We start from the raw sequence: 24,715 nt of genomic DNA, 5'->3' as shown, positions 1-24,715 counted from the left end.
TGCAAATGTGTTAACAAGTTTATTAAGTCAATACATTGCTCTGCCAGGAGCATTTGAAATCAAAGCTGCAACCAACAAAGATACTCAGGGGAAGGGAATTAACCCTTACTAAGAGCCTATTATTTTTCAAAAACTTTGCACAAGTTATTTCATTTAATCCTCATTTAATATCCCCATGACAGATTAGTATCATAAACCGTTTTTTTTTTTTTTCAGGTGAAAAAATTGCAGCTTTGAGAAGGCAATTTGTTTAAGGTCACATAGCCGGTCAGCAGGAGCTTCAAGATGGGAACCCATCCTCTTTCCAGCAGGCTGCCCTACCTCCTTAAAAGAGTTAGGCAGTATAAACACTCTGGCCACCAGCAGGAAGAGGATTGGAGGCTCCAAGAGCCAACCACATTCTCTTGCTATTTCCTTCTTTTTAAATTTCTGTTTACCACCTGAGGGCCACTGATCATTATGCCAAAGACAAAACCAAAAGGCCCATTCTCATTACAATCATAAAAATCCTGTACATAGCTACAGCACTCATAAAATTCCCCAATAAGAGAAGATGAATAATTAGGGATGCCTGCTCTATGAGGTTCACAGAGGGCAGTCAGTTTAGCATGAATGTAAAAGATGAACACAAAACGTCAAAAGTATGGTTCATAAAGTGTCCTTGACACAAAATCAGCAGATATAAAAGACCTGCCGAATTAGCCACTGCCAAATATGCCCATGCTTATCGTGTACAGTTTATCCTGGTGTCACACTGAGGGCTTCGATCCTCACATAAACTCCATGAGGCCAGTTTTCACTGCTACATCCTCGGTGTGTAGAAAAATGTCTAAACTGAGGCAACTCAATAAACATTTGCTGAACAAATGAATGAATTTGTTCATGTCCTTTCTCTGGAATCTCTTCCCCTCCTCTATCTATCCCACATTTTCTAGTGGGTCCTTTAAATCTCTAATCTCTTCTCCCAAATCTTTAGTCTTTCCCCTTCTTTCAGCAGAACCTTGTTTAAAACAAACAGAAATATTTTTACTGGGTATATGTGCGTTTCTAGTTAGCTGAGAAACGGAAACACAGAACACTCTTAGAAATAAGAGTTATAATGAAAAGAGAAAACATATGGTTAATGCAGAGTACTTTCAATTCTTATCAAATGCAGATATATACTGAAATAGTAGCAGCTGTGTTTATCTCATAATTTAGGCATTTAAAAAAAAAGTGCAATGTGTTTATTTTAATGTCAGTTTGTGTCAAGTTTAAAATATAACATGCACTTGTCTACATATTTTACCTCTTTTCCTAGAGAATCTTTTAATATTTAAATATAACCTATATCCCTAATTCCCAGTCCTCATCATATATCAGTCTGTGGGGGGTGGGGGTGGGGAAGAGAATTCATCATAAACTATGTATTGACAGAATACTCTAAAATACATTCTAACAAATAAAGTTGGAAAATAAATATGGTAGCAACAATCTAAGCTTTGCTGTATTTCACAAAGAGATCTACGTTTAAAGGAAATAAAAACATCACATGTGCAACAGCACACAGGGTTGCTATGGTAACAGATTACATTTTTTACATTTACTCTTCAATTGTACATATGAGCTACTACAACCAAATAATGTCAACATCCATTTCCTTCTGATCATATACAGGTCTCCAGAATAAGTTGTACTTACAGTTCAAGGAATTCTCATTTTTTTTAACCAATCTTCTTCTGTCTTTTCTAGAAATTATAATTAAAATACATATAATAATAATGATTAATATAGGGCACTGGAGTTAAGTTTTACACCATCATTTAACTCACTAGGAACACTCCCCAAATGAGAAAGAAACCTAATAAACACAAATGTCAGTTTAAACATTTAAAGTATCCATGTGTTTGTGTATGTGTGTATATGTATTTAGGTAGCAACAAGGTCTCCATGCAAATGAGGAGAAATAAATTTTTTTAAGTGTATTTGGTTTTACTACCTGAGCACACAAATGAATCTACTCTTCCCACAGCTATGTTTACATGAAAAGATAAGAAATACCTACTATCCTGAACATATAATTCTATAATAGTTCCCTAAACCTTGATTTTATTATTTATTTCAAAATGTACCTCTAGCATAGGCTGCAGTCCATGGGGTCGCTAAGAGTCGGACACGACTGAGCGACTTCACTTTCACTTTTCACTTTCATGCCTTGGAGAAGGACATGGCAACCCACTCCAGTGTTCTTGCCTGGAGAATCCCAGGGATGAGGGAGCCTGGTGGGCTGCCATCTATGGGGTCGCACAGGGTCGGACACGACTGAAGCGACTTAGCAGCAGCAGCAGCAGCAGCATGGCCCTTGGGCACATTTAAGTAACTACCAACTAACATAAATAGAATTCCAGCCTCTCCTCATTACATGATACAGAGGACTGGCTTTTCCAGAGTCTCTGTTACCTTTCTAACCTTCTCAGCCAGTCCTTCTCCAGCTGCCTGGGAAATTAATAGCCTGTCAGAACCATCATGGACCACCAGAGTACCATTAATGAGGTGCTTCCAAGTTAAGTAAATATGAATCTAATTTGTAGCTGTTACTCTATTATAACAAGATTGAGGGGTGGACAGAAGAAAAAGATGTAAAAAAAAAAATAAATGACTCTCCTAAAACAGGCACCTCAGTCACCCACAGTTAACCCTTATACCAGCCTACACTACAACAACGTTAGGGAGTTAAATGCAACTTTCTGGGACTAATTGAAAGAAACATGCATAGGTTATCCAACCATTCACATACATCCTTTCTCTAATTTAATACAAGGGATGTAGCTCTTCATGTTACATTTGATGAACAGGATTTCTTTTTTTTTTAAAGAAACCAGTTAGAGGGCATTATGCTAAGTGAAATAAATCAGAAAGGAAAAGGCAAATACTATAAACATCATATGTGAAACCTAAAAATACAACAAACTAATTAATAAAACAAAAAAGAAGCAGATTCAGATACAGAGAAAAAACTAGTGGTTATGGGAGGCAGGGGCAATATAAGGGTGGAAAAGTGGGAGGTACAAACTACTGGGTGTAAGATAAGCTCAAGAATTTATCATACAGACTCCCCTGGTGGTCCAGTGCTTGGAAATCCATCTGCCAATGCAGGGGACATGGGCTTGGGCCCCTGGACCAGGAAGATTCCACATGCTGCACAGCAGCTAAGCCTGTGTGCCACAACTACTGAGCCTGTGCTCTAGAGCCTATAGGCTCTGAAACAAGAGAAGCCATGGCAATGAGAACCCACACAATGAAACCTGAAAGTAGGCCCTGCTCTGCGCAACTGAAAAGTCCACGTGCAGCAACAAAGACCCAGAGCAGCCAAAAATAAATACATAAGTAAAATTATTTTAAAAAGAATGTAGTATACAACACAAGGAGTATAGCCAGTATTTTCTAATAACTATAAATGGAAAGTAACTTTTTAAAATTGCATTAAAAATTAATAATAAAAAAAGAGAAACCAGTTAGAGAAGATCTTTGAAAGCATAAAAATATACCTCTACTGACGTCTTCCACTGTAGGTAGATCATCTTCAGTGTCTTCCAGTCGAGGGGAACCACACAGTCTTCTGGGAACAAAGATTCTGGGAGTGGGGGGAAAGAGAACAAATTTCATCTCTGTCACATATATTTTTACCCTGAATATGAAGATATGCAAACATGATATCTAGACCTCCATAATGATAAAAGCCTGATTTTGAAGCTATTCCAGTGACAGCTAAAGCAGGAATTAAGTTTGTCTCAGATTCCTATTAGCAAACGCTACCCAGACTCAATAAAAATGCTTATGTATGTATGCAAAGTGGTGTATATATTAGTTCATATTCTCGTGTAAATACAAATATATACACATCAGCAGCTTCAAGTGGTACTGTCACAAGGCATAAAATTTAGGTAGGCATCCTTTCCTGAGACATTGTATAGAATATTACAAGCACAGCAAGTTTAGTCTTCTTGCAAATTGCTCCTTCCACATAAGAGTGTATGGGGAAAAAATCCTCACAATTAAGATGCTCATAAGCAAGTCCACTAAACCATATAAGATAGTCTTCCTATACTTGCACATCCCTAGCAACATGAGTAGCTTGGTTTCTTCAGGTCTATATATGGTTACTATATAATCCTACTGTGTCTCAGTTCAGTTCAGTCACTTAGTCGTGTCCAACTCTTTGCGACCCCATGAATTGCGGCACGCCAGGCCTCCCTGTCCATCACCAACTCCCGGAGTTCACTGAAACTCACATCCATCGAGTCGGCGATACCAACCAGCCATCTCATCCTCTGTTGTCCCCTTTTCCTCCTGCCCCCAATCCCTCCCAGCATCAGTCTTTTCCAATGCATCATTCCTTCCAAAGAACACCCAGGACTGATCTCCTTTAGAATGGACTGGTTGGATCTCCTTGCAGTCCATGGGACTCTCAAGAGTCTTCTCCAACACCACAGTTTCTACAGACTTCCTAATAATAGAATTCAAGTTCCCGGTCTTATCGACAAGGCTGTAGATACGCCAGAGCTTTGCTTCTTCGACCTTCAGCTATAAACGAATTGGTTTACAGCTTCCATTTAGAGTTTTCTCTTTTCCTTTTTTAAGCATCTTGTGCTCATGCTCAGACCTCATTTCACAAAGAGGTCCTATTGCTGCGACCTCATTGACTGCAGCCTGACAGGCTCCTCTGTCCGTGGGATTAGCCAGGCAGGAATTTTTCAAACATACACTATTTCCAAATGTAAAATTCTTTCCCTCTGTTTTTAAGTCACATTTGTATGATATAAGCACAGTTTACAATTCACTCCCATTTGGAACCATCCCAGACAAAACCACAACACCATATTCTCTTCTACAATCTCTTTGGCACAGCTAACCTCACTCATAAAATATTCATAAGTTTATCATTTATATTTTCTATGCACAATAATTTTGTTTTGTGTTAGTCTTGTCTCCCCATTTAGAAGGTAAGCTACTTGATGAATGAGGTCTATTTCCTCTAAAAAGCTTTCCAAAGCTTAATTAATGGATGCTGGATCATTACTGTTGATTATGATGGTATTCTGCATTCAGGGAAGGAGGTTTAGAATCTTTTCCCACTAGTTCCTTCATGCCTTCTGGTGCTGATCTAAGGCAGTGATTATTAACATTTTGGGGTCAACCTGATAAAAACTAAGGACTTTCTCCCAGAAAAATGGCACAAAACGACACAAAGAATTTTGCATATAATTTCAGAATATGAACTTTGAAATAAGATTCCTGGCTTAAAAGCAAATGCGATTTAACTTTTAAAATTGGTATGTTTCTTTGGTGCATCTAGGAAGATAGAAAATGGCAGCAAACAGTAACGATGTGGTTATTCACAAAGTTTACAAAAATGGGAAGAATGACACCAGAACAGGTTGATAATTTTGACTCCTCAGACTCTGAGATTTAACCAATCTTGGGTCTGAGCTCCATTAACCAAATATATGGAAAACAGTAGAAGTTCAGGAGCAAAGTAAAAACCACTGGAAGTTAAAGTGTGAGAGAATCCCAGGCTCAATGGTAGGTGCAGAAGAAAAAGACTATCAGGAAGATACTGGATGCAGGGACTGGAGCTTTACTTCTTGGCTCTTACAGCTTCTGTCCCCAAGGAAGGGGACATATAATTGCATGAAATCATTAACATGTGCAACTGACTTACAGACAAGGAAAAATTGGGATATGTTCTTCATTTACTTTTTAAGATATTCAGTATCTCAAGTAGGCATATTATTTAGAGGAAATTTACTTAGAATATTTACCTATAATGTTATAATAATATTACTTATAATATTAAAAAAAGTCAACCAGTCAGACTCCTTCCTAACCTTCTTTTCAGTACCCTTCTGAGACAGTCTTTAAAAATTAAACTGATTTCAGGTATTTTTTCATCACTTGATTTTCATTGTCCATCACTTTATTATTCTCATATCTATAAGCCCAACTGTGAATGAGAAAGGGTCAAATGCTAAGCAAGGGAAATGTAGAAAGCAGAAAGATTTTTCCAAAAATAAAGCAGTCCATCTCTATTTGTTACCAATCACTGTTAGCCTGTCTCATTCTTCATTCTTCCTACTATCTAAATTGAGAGTTTAAGTATTCAACATGCTCAAAGACATTTCAGACTACTGGTCATCCTGGTGGTGGGAGTTGGGGCTTGACTCCATTAAGCACCATTTGCTATACATCCTCCACTTCCATCTCTGAAAAGCATCGCAAGATCAGTTAACTGCAAGAAATCACTAACACAAGGTAGAAACACCTCAAAAATTACTCACATATATTAAATTAGACTTTTAATTTGTACCAAATAAACTCAATTTACCCACTGGAACTCCAGGAGATCCAAAAAGCTTTACTAGTTGAAAGGCAAACTCCTGTGATAATGGTAGCTCAAGAGAATCAAAGCAGTCAGGGCTTGTTAAATCTTGGTTATCCTGAGTTTGTAGGAATGGTAAAGGCGTAGGTTCTTCCCATGTCTTTAGCTTTTCAACGAAACTTTCATTTAAGGAGTGAAGATCAGAGGTGATACCAAAAGAGTACAAAGTATCAGGCTGGCTACTTAAAATTTCTGAAGAAGTAAACCTTACATCATTTAGTTTATCATCTACTCTCCTCTGAGAGTTGAAAGTCGAAAACAGTTTCTTGCCTGAAAAAGATATCTTCCAAAAGCTAGACGGATACTGTAGCATAAGAGAAGGAATGGGGTTTCTGTAAAAATACACAGAATGCCTTACTCTATTAAATAGCAGGTAATAAGAATAAAATTGTCCACCAACATTTAGAAGAGAATCTTTGACAATGTCAAAGTAAATGTCAAAGTAAAACCACGATGGATGATAATCGAAGGTCATAATGTGTTGCTTATTCTCTTCATTATTTATTTCTGAAATTTCATCTTTTTCTTCTTCCAAAATAATTTTTAGTCCATGGCTTTCTGTTAACAAGTCACATTTCCCCATTTCTTTTACATTAGTATGACTCTCTTCCAGTAAGTTAAAGTTTGGTGCCAAACTGAAAATCCTTTTCTGCCTCCTCTTTTTATTCTCTGTTGAATGTAAGGTACTCTTCAGGATATCCAGTTTAAAGAAGTGGGTTTGAAAGATATTTGTCTCTGTTTCTATGACTGAATCTATATTCTCAGTTGGAGATGACAAGTCTTCATTTTCTATTGATAGCTTCTCTCCTATCAATGTCTCTGGACTGTTTCCTGGCCCTTCCGAAGTGGAGATCAATTTGATCAACTGCCCCCTGCTGTCAGGATGAGCCAGCTTTTGCCGTCTCTTTTTCTTTGGTCTCTGTTCACATATAAACTTATGAGGCCCCTCAGGCCAGCTACCAGAATAGGGTTGTCTATCAGAGCCCAACTGTAAATCACCATCAGACAAATCATTTGAGAAAAAAGCCCAATTATTGTTTTTAGTTGTATTTACTACTTGTTCCTGTCTTAAAACTTTATCTGATGTTCTGGATGTATACTGACGGCACGGACTTGTTTCATTCAGGAGACTCTCATCTACCATCTCTCCCGTCTGCATCAATGAGCATGGGGCTTCAACAAACTTGTCCTGGGTGTTTAATGTCATGATATTCCTATTTTCAATATGCTCCTCTACCTCTGTGACAGAACAGTCATCGCTTGCTACATAGGAAAGATTTTGAATCACTGTTGGACAAGATATGAAACTTTCATTTGGCATCAATGACAAACTTAGAAACAAGTCATCATTATCTTTAGGGAGGTAATTCTTTGGTGGACTGTCCAACTCTACAGACATAACATCTGGCAAACTGTTTTCAGAATTTATGTCTTCCTGTCTTTTATCCTTATGGACATTCACAAAATCTCCCACTTCATTTCTCAGACCAACAGTTAAGGAACACTCTGATTCCCTTTTGGTCTCTTCTAAGTCTTCCTCTTCACTCTGAGATGGGTCCTGAATTCCTGGTGTAAGATAATTTAAGGTTTCAAATGAGTTTTCCTCCATGATTTTATTACGACCGTTCTGCTTTTTACTTCTTTTTCTGTTTCTCTTCCTGGCTTTGCTGAACCTGTGCCCAGTTTTCTTCAAATCTCTTTCTCTGAAATATAAAAAAGAAAATTATAACTTAATTACTTGTATAACAATATAAACTAAAACATTATACTCAATGTGCAGATTTACAAATCATTAGTACAAGAGACTCTAAAATGTGTGTGCACTTTGTACTATGGTGGTGGTTTAGTCACTAAGTCATGTCCAACTATTACAACCCCATGGACTGTAGCCCATCAGGCTCCTCTGTCCATAGGCTTTTCCAGGCAAGAATACCGGAGTGGGTTGTCATTTCTTTCTCCAGGGGATCTTCGCGACCCAGGGATCGAACCCGAGTCTCCTACACTGCAAGCAGGTTCTTTACTGACTGAGCTATAAACTTTAATCCTTTAAAGTAAAACTGAATACACTTTGAGAAAGTTACAACTCATTTCATAAACAAATAACTTTATGAAAAGCTAATGTTTTCCTTAGGATACTCTCTCTATATATATATGAAGTATACATGTATATGAAATATACATATATATATGGAGATATATATATATGGAGTATGTGTATATATATATATATGAAGTATATATAGCTTCCCTGGTAACTCAGATGGTAAAGAATCAGCCTCCAACGAGGGAGACCTGGGTTCGATCCCTGGGTAAGGAAGATTCCGGGAGAAGAGCATGGCAACCCACTCCAGTATTCTTGCCTGGAGAATCCCCATGGACAGAGGAGCTTGGTGGGCTACAGTCCATGGGGTCACAAAGAATCAGACATGACTGAGTGACTAAACACTGCAAAGCACCAATAAACAACTTACTTTTCCCAACATCTTGAATTTTGAAAAGTGACAGATATAGTCTAAATGACACAGCTTTAATGGCTCAAGTAGATTTTCTCTAGTCATAAAAACTTTGGCAACTAAGACGCTCCATCAAATTGTAAAGAACGGCAGATGATGAGCAGCCAAATTCAGTATTGGGATGATATACTTCTAGTAGGTTAGTAAGCAGTGGTTCTAAATCAGAGGCTCCATCACTGCTCTGTGGGGTGTGTGGAAATGTGGGAAGGCATTTTTGGGTCACTGGCACTTGGCACTGTGGTCAGGGCTGTTAACTATCCTGCAATGCCAGGGACAGTTTCAAGTGAAAACTTTTTCTACCCAAACGAGCAGTGGTGCTCTCATCAAGCACACCAAAAGTTCACAGTGCCCCTTAATTAAAAGCAATCTTAGATCCTGAGGGAAAAACAGAGGACTTAGGAAATATTCTAATTTAAAATATAAAGGTTTGGTTATCTTCTCTTCCACAATGTACAGATGGAGAGAGTAAAATGTAGTGGGGGAAGGACAACAGACGTATCTGAGGGAAAAAAATGCCAGGAAGAGGAACAGAAAATAAACAATTAGACAAGCAAACAAACTCTGAAGTAGAGAAAGATAATGAGGAAAAGATACATCAGTCAAATTGGTTGGGCGTTGGACCAAAGAGCTTATTAAAACTACCCCAGCCTCTGGCCTGATTTATTCCATCCCATGTTGCTGGGCAATTTTCAATAGGCAAGACCCCTGAATACCTCATTCTTTGTTAACTAATTGCTGCTGCCTTTGTTTACATATTCCTTGATGTTGGTTTAGAAAGAACATTAAGATTGTAAATCAACTATTCTTCAATTTAAAACAAAATTTTAATATAAAAAAGAACATTAAGGACAGCAAATTCTGAGAAGCAGTTAAGATGGGGTTTCTATAAAAAGGATGTGGAGTAAAGAATGGCAACTTTGGCAGTAACTCTCCTTTATGGTCAGTTCTATCAGACGCCAATGAAAGGTCTAGTTGAAGTCTAAGGGGCAGTCAGTTGTAAAATATGCACTGCAGACAGGTCTGCTGTTCTGAAAACAAACTCCACTGTCTTCGTCCAAACATGCACCATCTTGTTGTAGGGCAAAGAGGAAAAGAATGAGTCTAGTTTGTTGTTGCTTTATTTATTGGACTAAATAGTATAAAAGAATGAGTGTTTGCCGTTGCTTTATTTATTGGACTAAATGGACTTAAGATTCACTCCAGGCCTTGTGACTCTGTGGAGTTGAATGCACTTCATGTGTAGCCACTGTCCCTTTAAACAGTTCTCTACTGCACAAGGAAGAACTCTAAACTAAGGAAATGGATTCCTATATATAGTTCATCACAAAAATGTTTAGAGCTCCTTATGCCACCAAGAATTCTAAGGTCCACAATGCTACCTTGAAAACTGGTTTTTCCTTTAAAAAAAAAAAAAGAGCTATTTAATGCACACTTACTCTGTGTTAAGATTATTTAACTCTTTAAATGTGCAAACTTACCTAATCTTCTTCATAACAACCATATGTAATAAGGCAAATGTCAGTTTTACTCCCATCTCAAAAAGGCAACTGAAACAAAGAGAAGCTTCAGAATTTTCTGTACTGCAGCCACAACAGAAAACAGCATGGAGGCCCTTCAAAAAGTTAAAAATAGAACTATCATGTGATCCAGCAATTCCACTTCTGGGAATATATCCAAAGGAAATAAAAACACTAATTCAAAGAGATATCTGTACCCCATGTTCACAGAAGCATTATATCGAAACAAGTGCCCATCAATAGATGAATGGATAAAGAAGTTGTGGCATATACAATGGACTATTATTCAGTCATAAAAAATGAGGAAATTCTACCATTTGTGACAACATGGATGAACCTTTAAGACTTTATGGTAATTGAAATCAGTCAGACAAGGAAAGACAAGTACTGTATGATCTCACTTATATGTGGAATCTAACACAAAATCAACAAGAGAAACTCATAGAAAAAGAGGTTTGATTTGTGGTTACCAGAGGTAGGGAATGGGGTTGGGCAGAATTGGAGGAAAGTGGTCAAAAGGTACAAACTTACAGTTATTCAATAAGTAAACATTGGGGATTTAACATAGTAACACAGTAACTATAGTTAACATTGCTATATGATTCATAGGAAAGTTGTTAAGAGAGTAAATTCTAGGAGTTCTCACTACAAAGAGAGAAATTTTTTTCTTCTTATTGTATTTACATGAGTTGATGGATGTTAACTAAACCTACTGTGGTAATCATTTCACAATGTATGTAAATGAAATCATCTTACTGTACATCTTAAATTTACAGTGATATATTGACTATGCCAAAGACTTTGACTGTGTGGATCAGAATAAACTGTGGAAAATTCTGAAAGAGATGGGAATACCAGACCACCTGACCTGCCTCTTGAGAAACCTATATGCAGGTCAGGAAGCAACAGTTAGAACTGGACATGGAACAGACTGGTTCGAAATAGGAAAAGGAGTACGTCAAGGCTGTATATTGTCATCCTGCTTATTTAACTTCTATGCAGAGTACATCATGAGAAACGCTGGGCTGGAAGAAGCACAAGCTGGAATCAAGATTGCCAGGAGAAATATCGATAACCTCAGATATGCAGATGACACCACCCTTATGGCAGAAAGTGAAGAGGAACTAAAAAGCCTCTTGATAAAAGTGAAACAGCAGAGTGAAAAAGTTGGCTTAAAGCTCAACATTCAGAAAACAAAGATCATGGCATCTGGTCCCATCATTTCATGGCAAATAGATGGGGAAACAGTGGAAACAGTGTCAGACTATTTTTGGGGCTCCAAAATCACTGCAGATGGTGACTGTGGCCATGAAATTAAAAGACACTTACTCCTTGGAAGAAAAGTTATGACCAACCTAGATAGCTTATTAAAAAGCAGAGACATTACTTTGCCAACAAATGTCTGTCTAGTCAAGGCTATGGTTTTTCCAGTGGTCATGTATGGATGTGAGAGTTGGACTGTGAAGAAAGCTGAGTGCCGAAGAACTGATGCTTTTGAACTGCGGTGTTGGAGAAGACTGTTGAGAGTCCCGTGGACTGCAAGGAGATCCAACCAGTCCATTCTAAAGGAGACCAGTCCTGGGTGATCTTTGGAAGGAATGATACTGAAGCTGAAACTCCAGTATTTTGGCCACCTCGTGCAAAGCGTTGACTCATTGGAAAAGACTCTGATCCTGGGAGGGATTGGGGGCAGGAAGAAAAGGGGACGACAGAGGATGAGATGACTGGATGGCATCACCGACTCGATGGACGTTGAGTCTGAGTGAACTCCGGGAGTTGGTGATGGACAGGGAGGCCTGGCATGCTGCAATTCATGAGGTCGCAGAGTTGGACCCAACTGAGTGACTCAACTGAACTGATGTCATTATTTCTCAACAAACCCAGGGGAAAAAATCCCAGGATCACATGGCTGCTGGTAGGATTCAGACCAAGGCTCACTGGCTCTCCGTTCTATATTCTTTACCCATTATACAAAATTGTCCCTCAACTTAAAAAGAGAATTTTACAGAAACACTTTGCTTCTCTTTCTCCTCCTCTCATCTTTAAATTCTCACATTTCCATAAACACAGATATACTCAGCTGGTTAAGAGTTGAGTCCTTTTCTTGGAACCTAAGAGTGTCTTGAGACTTTTTTTTTCCTCTCTGTTATCAAAGCAAATAAAGAACAACAGAAAGTGAGACAAGGTAGTGTGAAGCAGAACCCATCTTGCTAATCAGACTTTATGTCAAGATTTTATATGAGAAATGGAAAGACTAGAGTAGATGGCTTATAATTCAGATAGGCTGATGGACACAGGGGCTCCTCCTGGAGTTAATTCATTTGTCATGGGGTTGAGGTAGTAAATAGTAACCATATTCTGGATATATTTTGAAGGAAAGACATATAAGAGTTGAAAATCAATTGGTTAGAGTATGAGAAGAAAGGTAATAACTGCAAAGACTTTGGCCAGAACAACTGAAAGGATGAAGAAGCCATTTGCTGATACACAGAAGCCTGTGCAAGGTATGGATTTGGAGGGAGTGCTGCTGAATCAATTGCCTCAAATTTCAGCTCAGAGTCTTAATCAGCAAATTAATCTGTCCCTATAGAAAGCAGAAAAGATGAGGGTTTCTGTAATATGCCTCATGAGTTCCTAGGTTTTTTTAAATGAATTATAATCTGATAATAGGAGCGGTCCTAAGATGGCAGAGGAATTGGACGGGGAGACCACTTTCTCCCCCACAAATTCATCAAAAGAACATTTCAACGCTGAGTAAATTCCACAAAACAACTTCTGAATGCTGGCAGAGGACATCAGGCACCCAGAAAAGCAGCTCAGTGTCTTCGAAAAGAGGTAAAAAAAAAATAAAAGACCAAAAAAGAGACAAAAGAGGTAGGGAGGGAGCTCCGTGCCGGGAAGGGAGTCTTAAAAAAAAGAGAAGCTTCCAAACACCAGGAAACACTCACTGCCAAGTTTGTGGCGAGCCTTGGAAGCACAGAGGACAACATAACAAGGAGGGAAATAAATAAATAATTAAAACCCACAGATTACGAGCCCAGCGGTAACTCCCCCAGCGGAGAAGCAGCACAGATGCGTGTATCTGCCACTAGCAAGCGGGGGCTGGGCAGGGAGGTGCGGGCTGCATTGTTTTTTAAGGAGCGGGCCGGAATGCCCAGAGTGTAACCGGAGCGAACTAACTTGGGCTAGAAAACCAGACTGTGGGATAGCTACCACGTGAAAAGCTCTAACATAAGACACTGCCAAGACCATGCACAGAACACAGGACAGAAGAGAATTAGCCAGTTGCAGACCATCCCCTTCCAGTGACAGGCAGCCAGAGCTGGAAGGGCTGGAAGGGGGCAATCGCAGCCCCAGAGAGACATTAACTACCAAACTGCAAGGAAGTTTCTTTGCTAACTAAGACTTCTTGGAGTTCTGGACAGTCATCATCCGCCTGAGAAGGTGCGCCACTTATACACCCAGAAAACTGAGCAGCAGGGACAGGAGAGGCGATAAGTCGCAGTGACCGCGCTCGCCAAACACCTGAGCTACTCGGACCTGGGAAGGGCACAAAAAGCAGGCCCAACCGAGTTTGCACTCTGAGGACTACCTGAGTGCCTGAGCCTAAGCAGCTTAGACCTAGGTGCATGCAGCCCAGGGCCGGCCTCAGACGGTTCCCAGAAGAGCAACCTAGAGTGTGAGCTGTGTGTGCCGTGAGTGGGGGCAGACCCAGTGTGGCTGAGACATTGTGAGCACACGCCAGTGTTATTTGTTTGCAGCGTCCTTCCCTCCCCACAGCATGACTGAACAAGTGAGCCTAAAAAGTGTCCACCACTGCCCCCCGTGTCAGGGCAGAAATCAGACACTGAAGAGACCAGCAAACAGAAGCAGCTAAAACACAGGGAACCGCCTTGGAAGTGACAGGTGCAATAGATTAAAACCTTGTCATTAGAACCAACTACATAGGAAGGGGCCTTTAGATCTTGAGAAATATAAGCCGGACCAAGGAACTATCCGAAAATGAACTGACCCCATACCACCCACACCACCACCAGAGAAAGTCCTAGATATACCTTTACTATTTTTACGATCACTTTTTTTTTTCATTTAACTTAAAAAAATTTTAAGTCCTGTTACTCCTTTAATTTTCATTTTTATAACCTACTATTACTTTTCAAAAAAAAGGACCCTATTTTTAAAGCAAACTTCATATTTTTTTAATAATTCTCGTGACTTTGTGTTTTTTTTCCTCTTCTTCTTTTCTTTAATATTGTATTTTTGATAATCCAACCTCTACTCTAGATTTTTAATCTTTGCTTTTTGGTATTTGTTATCAATTCTGTACCTTCAAAAACCCAATCTTCAGTACCCATTTTTACTTGACAGCGAGATTACTGGCTTGACTGCTCTCTCCTCCTTTGGACTCTCCTTTTTCTCCACCAGGTCACCTCTGTCTCCTCCCTCCCCCTTCTCTTCTCTACCCAACTCTGTGAATATCTGTGTGTTCCAGATGGTGGAGAACACTTAGGGAACTGATTACTGGCTGGATCTGTCTCTCTCCTTTTCATTCCCCTCTTTTATCCTCCTGGACACCTCTGTCTCCTTCCTCCCTCTCCACTTCTCTGTATAACTCCGTGAACATCTCTGAGCGGTCCAGACTGTGGAGCACACATAAAGAAGTGATTACTGGCTACCTTGCTCTCTCCTCTTTTGATTCCACCTCACCTCAGTTGGGTCACCTCTAATTCCCTCCTCCCTCTTCTCTTCTCCATGTAACTCTGTGAACCTCTCTGGGTGTCCCTCAATGTGGAGAAACTTTTCATATTTAACCTAGATGTTTTATCAATGGTGCGGTATACAGAAGTCTTGAGACTACTGTAAAATAAGACTGAAAACCAGAAGCAGGAGGCTTAAGTCCAAATCCTGAGAATATCAGAGAACTGCTGACTCCAGGGAACATTAATCGATAGGAGCTCATCAAACGCCTCCATACCTACACTGAAACCAAGCACCACCCAAGGGCCAACAAGTTCCAGAGCAAGACATACCACAAAAATTCTCCAGCAACACAGGAACACAGCCCTGAGATTCAATATACAGGCTGCCCAAAGTTACTCCAAAACCACAGACATCTCATAACTCATTACTGGACACTTCATTGGACTCCAGAGAGAAGAAATCTAGCTACACCCACCAGAACACCAACACAAGATTCCCTAACCAAAAAACCTTGACAAGCCACTGATACAACCCCACCCACAGCGAGGAAACTCCACAATAAAGAGAACTCCACGAACTGCCAGAATACAGAAAGGCCACCTCAAACTCAGCAATATAACCAAGATGAAGAGACAGAGGAATACCCAACAGGTAAAGGAACAGGACAGTGAAAAGTGAAAGTGAAGTCACTCAGTTGTGTCCGACTCCTTATGACCCCGTGGACTGTAGCCCACCAAGCTCCTCCATCCATGGGATTCTCCAGGCAAGAATACTGGATTGGGTTGCCATTCCTTCTCCAGAAAGGAAAAGGATAAATGCCCACCAAACCAAACCAAAGAGGAAGAGATAGGGAATCTACCTGAGAAAGAATTCCAAATAACGATAGTGAAAATGATCCAAAATCTTAAAATAAAAATGGCATCACAGATAAATAGCCTGGAGGCAAGGATTGAGAAGACGCAGGAAAGGTTTAACAAGGACCTAGAAGAAATAAAAAAGAGTCAATATATAATGAATAATGCAATAAATGAGATCAGAAACACTCTGGAGCCAACAAATAGTAGAATAATGGAGGCAGAAGATAGGATTAGTGAAGTAGAAGATAGAATGATAGAAATAAATGAATCACAGAGGAAAAAAGAAAAACAAAAGAAATGAGGACAATCCCAGAGACTTCCAGGACAATATGAAACACTCCAACATTTGAATTATAGGAGTCCCAGAAGAAGAAGACAAAAAGAAAGACCATGAGAAAATACTTGAGGAGATAACAGTTGAAACTTCCCTAGTATGGGGAAGGAAATAATCACCCAAATCCAAGAAACACAGAGAGTTCCAAATAGGATAAACCCAAGGGGAAACACCCCAAGACACATATTAATCAAATTAACAAATATCAAACACAAAGAACAAATATTAAAAGCAGCAAGGGAAAAACAACAAATAACACACAAGGGGATTCCCATAAGGATAACAGCGGATCTTTCAATAGAAACTCTTCAGGCCAGGAGGGAATGGCCAGACATACTCAAAGTCATGATAGAAAATAACCTACAGCCCAGATTACTGTACCCAGCAAGGATCTCATTCAAATATGAAGGAGAAATCAAAAGCTTTACAGACAAGCAAAAGCTGAGAGAATTCAGCACCACCAAACCAGCTCTCCAACAAATGCTAAAGGATATCCTCTAGACAGGAAACACAAAAAGGGTGTATAAACTCAAACCCAAAACAATAGAGTAAATGGCAATGGGATCATACTTATCAATAATTACCTTAAACGTAAATGGGTTGAATGCCCCAACCAAAAGGCAAAGACTGGCTGAATGGATACAAAAACAAGACCCCTATATATGTTGTCTACAAGAGAGCCACCTCAAAACAAGGGACACCTACAGACTGAAAGTGAAGGGCTGGAAAAAGATATTCCATGCAAATAGAAACCAAAAGAAAGTAGCAGTAGCAATACTCATATCAGATAAAATAGACTTTAAAACAAAGGCTGTGAAAAGAGACAAAGAAGGCCACTACATAATGATGAAAGGATCAATCCAAGAAGAAGATATAACAATTATAAATATATATGCACCCAACATAGGAGCACTGCAATATGTAAGACAAATGCTAACAAGTATGAAAGGGGAAATTAACAATAATACAATAGTGGGAGACTTTAATACCCCACTCACACCTATGGACAGATCAACTAAACAGAAAAATAACAAAGAAACACAAACTTTAAATGATACAATAGACCAGTTAGACCTAATTGATATCTATAGGACATTTCACCCCAAAACAATGAATTTCACCTTTTTCTCAAGTGCTCATGGAACCTTCTCCAGGATAGATCACATGTTGGGCCATAAATCTAGCATTGGTAAATTCAAAAAAACTGAAATCATTCCAAGCATCTTTTAGGACCATAATGCATTAAGATTAGATCTCAATTACAGGAGAAAAACTGTTAAAAATTCCAACATATGGAGGCTGAACAACACGCTTCTGAATAACCAACAAATCACAGAAGAAATCAAAATATGCATAGAAACTAATGAAAATGAAAACACAACAACCCAAAACCTGTGGGACACTATAAAAGCAGTGCTAAGGGGAAAGTTCATAGCAATACAGGCATGCCTCAAGAACATGAAAAAAGTCAAATAAATAACCTAACTCTACACCTAAAGCAACTAGAAAAGGAAGAAATGGAGAACCCCAGGGTGAGTAGAAGGAAAGAAATCTTAAAAATTAGGGCAGAAATAAATGCAAAAGAAACAAAAGAGACCATAGCAAAAATCAACAAAGCCAAAAGCTGGTTTTTTGAAAGGATAAATAAAATTGACAAACCATTAGCCAGACTCATCAAGAAACAAAGGGAGAAAAATCAAATCAATAAAATTAGAAATGAAAATGGAGAGATCACAACAGACAACACAGAAATACAAAGGCTCATAAGAAACTATTATCAGCAATTATATGCCAATAAAATGGACAGCATGGAAGAAATGGACAAATTATTAGAAAAGTACAACTTTCTAAAACTGAACCAGGAAGAAATAGAAAATCTTCACAGACCCATCACAAGCACGGAAATTGAAACTGTAATCAGAAATCTTCCAGCAAACAAAAGCCCAGGTCCAGACGGCTTCACAGCTGAATTCTACCAAAAATTCAGAGAAGAGCTAACACCTATCCTACTCAAACTCTTCCAGAAAATTGCAGAGGAAGGTAAACTTCCAAACTCATTCTAAGAGGCCACCATCACCCTAATACCAAAACCTGACAAAGATGACACACAAAAAAGAAAACTACAGGCCAATATCATTGATGAACATAGATGCAAAAATCCTTAAAAAAATTCTAGCAATCAGTATCCAACAACACATTAAAAAGATCATACACCATGACCAAGTGGGCTTTATCCCAGGGATGCAAGGATTCTTTAATATCCGCAAATCAATCAATGTAATTCACCACATTAACAAACTGAAAAATAAAAGCCATATGATTATCTCAATACATGCAGAGAAAGCCTTTGACAAAATTCAACATCCATTTATGATAAAAACTCTCCAGAAAGCAAGAATAGAAGGAACCTACCTCAACATAATAAAAGCTACATATGACAAACCCACAGCAAACATTATCCTCAATGGTGAAAAATGGAAAGCATTTCCCCTAAAGTCAGGAACAGGACAAGGGTGCCCACTTTCACCACTACTATTCAACATAGTTCTGGAAGTTTTGGCCTCAGCAATCAGAGCAGAAAAAGAAATAAAAGGAATCCAAATTGGAAAAGAAGAAGTAAAACTCTCACTGTTTGCAGATGACATGATCCTCTACACAGAAAACCCTAAAGACTTCACCAGAAAATTACCAGAGCTAATCAATGAATATAGTAAAGTTGCAGGATATAAAATCAACACACAGAAATCCCTTGCATTCCTATACACTAATAATGAGAAAGTAGAAAAAGAAATTAAGGAAACAATTCCATTCACCATTGCAATGAAAAGAATAAAATCTTAGAAATGTATCTACCTAAAGAAACAAAAGACCTATATATAGAAAACTATAAAACACTGGTGAAAGAAATCAAAGAGGACACTAACAGATGGAGAAATAGACCATGTTCATGGATCGGAAGAATCAGTATAGTGAAAATGAAAATTATACTACCCAAAGCAATCTACAGATTCAGTGCAATCCCTATCAAGCTACCAGCGGTATTTTTCACAGAGCTAGAACAAATAATTTCACAATTTGTATGGAAAGACAAAAAACCTCGAATAGCCAAAGCAATCTTGAGAAAGAAGAATGGAACTGGAGGAATCAACCTTCCTGACTTCAGGCTCTACTACAAAGCCACAGTCATCAAGACAGTATGGTACTGGCACAAAGACAGAAATATAGATTAATGGAACAAAATAGAAAGCCCAGAGATAAATCCACACACCTATGGACACCTTATCTTCGACAAAGGAGGCAAGAATATACAATGGAGTAAAGACAATCTCTCTAACAAGTGGTGCTGGGAAAACTGGTCAACCACTTGTAAAAGAACGAAACTAGAACATTTTCTAACACTATACACAAAAATAAACTCAAAATGAATTAAAGATCTAAACATAAGACCAGAAACTATAAAACTCCTAGAGAAGAACATAGGCAAAACACTCTCCAACATAAATCACAGCAGGATCCTCAATGACCCACCTCCCAGAATATTGGAAATAAAAGCAAAAATAAACAAATGGGACCTAATTAAAATTAAAAGCTTCTGCACAACAAAGGAAAATATAAGCAAGGTGAAAAGACAGCCTTCGGAATGGGAGAAAATATTAGCAAATGAAGCAACTGACAAACAACTAATCTCAAAAATATACAAGCAACTCCTGCAGCTCAATTCCAGAAAAATAAACCACCCAATCAAAAAATGGGCCAAAGAACTAAATAGACATTTCTCCAAAGAAGACATACAGATGGCTAACAAACACATGAAAAGATGCTCAACATCACTCATGATCAGAGAAATGCAAATCAAAACCACAATGAGGTACCACTTCACACCAGTCAGAATGGCTGCAATCCAAAAGTTTACAAGCAATAAATGCTGGAGAGGGTGTGGAGAAAAGGGAACCCTCTTACACTGTTGGTGGGGATGCAAACTAGTACAGCCACTATAGAGAACAGTGTGGAGATTCCTTAAAAAACTAGAAATAGAACTGCCTTATGACCCAGCAATCCCACTGCTGGGCATACACAACAAGGAAACCAGAACTGAAAGAGACACGTGTACCCCAATGTTCATCACAGCACTGTTTATAATAGCCAGGACATGGAAACAACCTAGATGTCCATCAGCAGATGAATGGATAAGAAAGCTGTGGTACATATACACAATGGAGTATTACTCAGCCATTTAAAAGAATACATTTGAATCAGTTCTAATGAGGTGGATGAAACTGGAGCCGATTATACAGAGTGAAGTAAGCCAGAAAGAAAAACACTAATACAGTATACTAACACATATATATATGGAATTTAGAAAGATGGTAACGATAACCCTGTATACGAGACAGCAAAAGAGACACAGATGTGTAGAGCAGACTGTTGGACTCTGAGGGAGAGGGAGAGGGTGGGATGATTTGGGAGAATGGCATTGAAATATGTGTAATATCATATAAGAAACAAATCGCCAGTTTAGGTTCGATGCAGGATACCGGATGCTTGGGGCTGGTGCACTGGGATGACCCAGAGAGATGGTATGGGGAGGGAGGTGGGAGGGGGGGTTCAGGATCGGGAACACGTGTACACCTGTGACGGATTCATGTTGATGTATGGCAAAACCAATACAGTATTGTAAAGCAAAATAAAGTAAAAAATAAATAAATTTAAAAATTAAAAAAATTATAATCTGATAATAAAGCTATGACCAACCTAGACAGCGTATTAAAAAGCAGAGACATCACTTTGCCAACATAGGTCTAGTCAAAGCTATGGTTTTTCCAGTAGTCGTGTATGGATGTGAGATTTGGACTATAAAGAAAGCTGAGTGCCAAAGAATTGATGCTTTTGAACTGCGGTGTTGGAGAAGACTCTGGAGAGTCCCTTGGACTGCAAGGAGATCCAACCAGTTCATCCTAAAGGAAATCAGTCTGGAATATTCACTGGAAGGACTGATGTTGAAGCTGAAACTCTTAATACTTTGGCCATCTGATGCAAAGAACTGACTCATTGGAAAAGACCCTGATGCTGGGAAAGATTGGAAGGCAGGAGTCAATAGAGGACGAGATAGTTGGACACCATCACCGACTCAATGGACATGAGTTTGAGTAATCTCCAAGAGTTGGTGATGGACAGGGAAGCCTAGCGTTCTCTAGTCCATGGGGTCACAGAGAGTCAGACACGATTGAGCAACTAAAATGAACAATCTGATATCTAATTAAGAGAAAGGATAGTAGAAACCTACCAATGATGAAAACTCATGATGCCTGCAGAGAATTTAACATGGATCATGAAAGAAAGAGGTGGCTTAAAAAACTATTAAAATCTGAGAGAATAGGCAATTTATTAAAGCAGTTTGCTAAAACTTAATCCAAGGAGTCTTAAGGACTGGAATTTTCATTAAAAATATAAAGCCCAAAAGTATGAAAATCAGACTAACTCTACAAGGAAGTGTGTCAGAGACCTGTTCTGGTTCCACACCATGGAAACTCTAAATAGTGACCACACTTGTCCCAGTACTTGGAACAGGCTTTCTGGAAAGAAACACAAACCAGTAACAGGGACTTGTGAAGCATGTGGGAGATAAGAGAAGTGGTACTGGTGGTGATAACTTCTTTGAGAATGTATATGCGCTAGATGTGCCTAGTCAGTATACACATTTATTTATAAAGTGTAAAAGGCTCATCAAACCTATGTTGCACTGATGCTGATTTATTTAGGGATGAATGGCACCATTAAAAGAAAAGAAGCATCATGAAATGTGTTAGTCATGGAGAAGAAATCAGGGGAGTTGGAGGAATGGGCTGTAGCTTTCAAAAAGAAAGGAAGAAATAAGACAAGAACAAATGGTGACATATCTCTGAAAATAAGATTTAGCTTTTAGATAATGGCTTAAAATTCAAGCTCCTGGGTAGGGATGGAGTGTACCTTTTAAGAATCAGAAAGATAATGTTTGCTCAGGGGCAAGTTAACCTGACCAAGTGAATTGTGACCTAAAGACAAAGGTGAGAGAACATCCAGATATAGCGAAAGCTGGGAGAGAAAAAAGTTACTGCTTCATGTTCTTCATGAGGAAAATAATTAAGGTAGGCGGAAAGATAATTTCTTATTGCAGAAGTCTATATACTAATTCATGAAACATGGGCAACCCATGAAGTAAAACTCAGTTAAAAAAATAGAGGTCTCACAGCTTTATGGAATGACTGTAGTTGAAATAATCCAGGTCCAGGTTCTAGTCTTGATTTATTAATAAGCTAGAAGGGGGATATTGGGCAAACCAGGTCTCCCTTCTGAAACAGAGATAACATTACCTTCTTGCAGAGTTGTAAAGATTACTATGGATGCCCTTAAATGACCTCTACCTAACTGACAGATTCCTTCCATTGCCTCTGCAGAAAAGAATAACTAATACCAATGACACAAAATGTTTGCAGCTAGATGGCTGTTTTCTAGTACAACCACATCTTTCTATTCCTATTATTTAGAGCTGCATATTTACAAGGAATCAGAGAAATTTACTCCCAAGTCTGTTTATACTAATAATCATAATTGTACTACAGTTATGTAGTTTGATTAAATATTATGTCAATCAGTAGAATGAGTACAAGAACAGAAGTTTCTATAAAAAATTAAATTGAAATAAATGACCCAATAAAGATGAAGTACTAAACAATTGTTATCAAATCCAGTTTACACAGGATAACCATTAAGTTTTGCTTAAAAGCCACAAAAACGTATAATTTGCACTCCTATTGCTTTGAAGATTTCTTTGGGTTCTTCCTCTAATTTACATCATCAGAAACTGGAAATCCCTTAAACCCACACATTTATGGTCAATTAATCTTGACAAAAGAGGCAAGGATATACAATGGAGAAAAAGCCAATCTCTTCAGTAAGCGGTGCTGAGAAAACTGGAGGGCTACATTCAAAAAAATGAAACTAGAACATTTTTTAACACCATATACAAACATAAATTCAAAATGGATTAAAGATATAAATATAAGACTGGAAAAACCATAAAAAACACAAAAAAATTCCTAAAGGAAAACAAAGCCAAATACTCTTTGACATATGGTAGAAATATATTTTTATATCTGTCTCCTGAAGAAAAGGAAATAAAAGCAAAAATAAACAAGTAGGACCCAATTAAACTTAAAAGCTTTTGCTCAGCAAAGGAAACCATCAATAAAACTGAATGATAACCTACTGAATGGGAGAAAATATTTACAAATGATATGACTGATAAAGTATGTTAATATTCAACATATATAAACAGTTTACATAATTCAATATAAAAAATAAATAATCTAATAATAATGAGCTGAACTGAATAAACATTTTCCCAAAGAGAACATGCAAAGGCCAATAGGCACCTGAAAAGATGCTCCATATTACTAATCATCAGGGAAATGCAAATCAAAACCACAATGAGATATCACCTTACACCTGTCAGAATGGCTACCATCAAAAAGGACAGAAGTAACAAGCACTGGCAATGCTGTGGAAAAAAAGGAACTTTGGTACACTGGTTGACAGGAATGTAAACTGGTGTAGCCACCATGGAAAACACTATGGTTTCTCAAAAACTAAAACTACCGCATGACTCAGCAATTCCACTCCTGGTCATGTACCAACAAAGAAAAAAACCAGAAACACTAATTCAATACATGTACTCCAACATTCATGGCAGGATTATTTACAGTTGCCAAGATATGGAAGCAATCTAAGTGTTACTAATGGATGAATGGATAAAGACAATGTGCTATATACAGTGAGTCCCCTACACATGAACCTCCAAGTTGCAAACTTTAAAAGATGCATATGTGCGTTCCATCGATGTCAGGCATGAGTGAAACTCCAGCTTGCCCGCCATCTCCTATCGCTGATGCTGCTCCTTCAGCTCGAACATCTTCCATCTACCCTCTTTCCTCCAGTAACACTTCTTGCCTGTTTACTTAATGGCAGCCCCTATATGCCAGCTATTGTACTATACTACTAAACTTTTCAAGTTACTGTAAGATTAAGATTTTGTTTTTTTTTAATGTATTACTGTGTGAGAAATATTATAAACCTATTATAGTATAGTACTATATAGTCAATTGTTTTAGTGGGGTACTTGGGCTAACTTTGTTGGACTTACAAACTAAATGGACTTATGAATGCACTCTCAGAACAGAGCTCATTCAAAAGTCAGGGACATACTGCATACATACACACACACACACACACACACACACACACACACACACACACACAATGGAATACTACTCGGCCATAAAAAATGAGTAAAATTTTGCCATTTGTAGCAAAATGAATGGATTTGGAGAGAATTATAC

General features: G+C 38.4%; 1 protein-coding gene across 2 annotated transcripts in view; it reads right to left on the bottom strand.

Moving 5' to 3' along the window:
- N4BP2L2 (NEDD4 binding protein 2 like 2) overlaps window positions 1-24,715 on the bottom strand; it is a 68,410-nt gene that overhangs the window by 462 nt on the left and 43,233 nt on the right. The window contains exons 7-9 of one of the 2 annotated variants that reach the window (XM_069601600.1): window positions 6,365-8,121; window positions 3,528-3,613; window positions 1,681-1,727 (exon numbers count right to left, since the gene is read on the bottom strand). In XM_069601600.1, the coding sequence (XP_069457701.1) occupies window positions 1,704-1,727; window positions 3,528-3,613; window positions 6,365-8,121 (1,867 nt within the window). In that variant the 3' untranslated portion in view covers window positions 1,681-1,703. Of the gene's footprint in view, window positions 1-1,680; window positions 1,728-3,527; window positions 3,614-6,364; window positions 8,122-24,715 lie in introns of those variants that run through there. The other variant, XR_011259399.1, reaches the window with a different exon arrangement.

Source organism: Ovis canadensis, chromosome 10 (genome assembly GCF_042477335.2).
Source record: "Ovis canadensis isolate MfBH-ARS-UI-01 breed Bighorn chromosome 10, ARS-UI_OviCan_v2, whole genome shotgun sequence".
NCBI lineage: Eukaryota > Metazoa > Chordata > Mammalia > Artiodactyla > Bovidae > Ovis > Ovis canadensis.
Note: the sequence above shows the minus strand (reverse complement) of the source record. Positions and strands in the feature narration are given on the sequence as shown.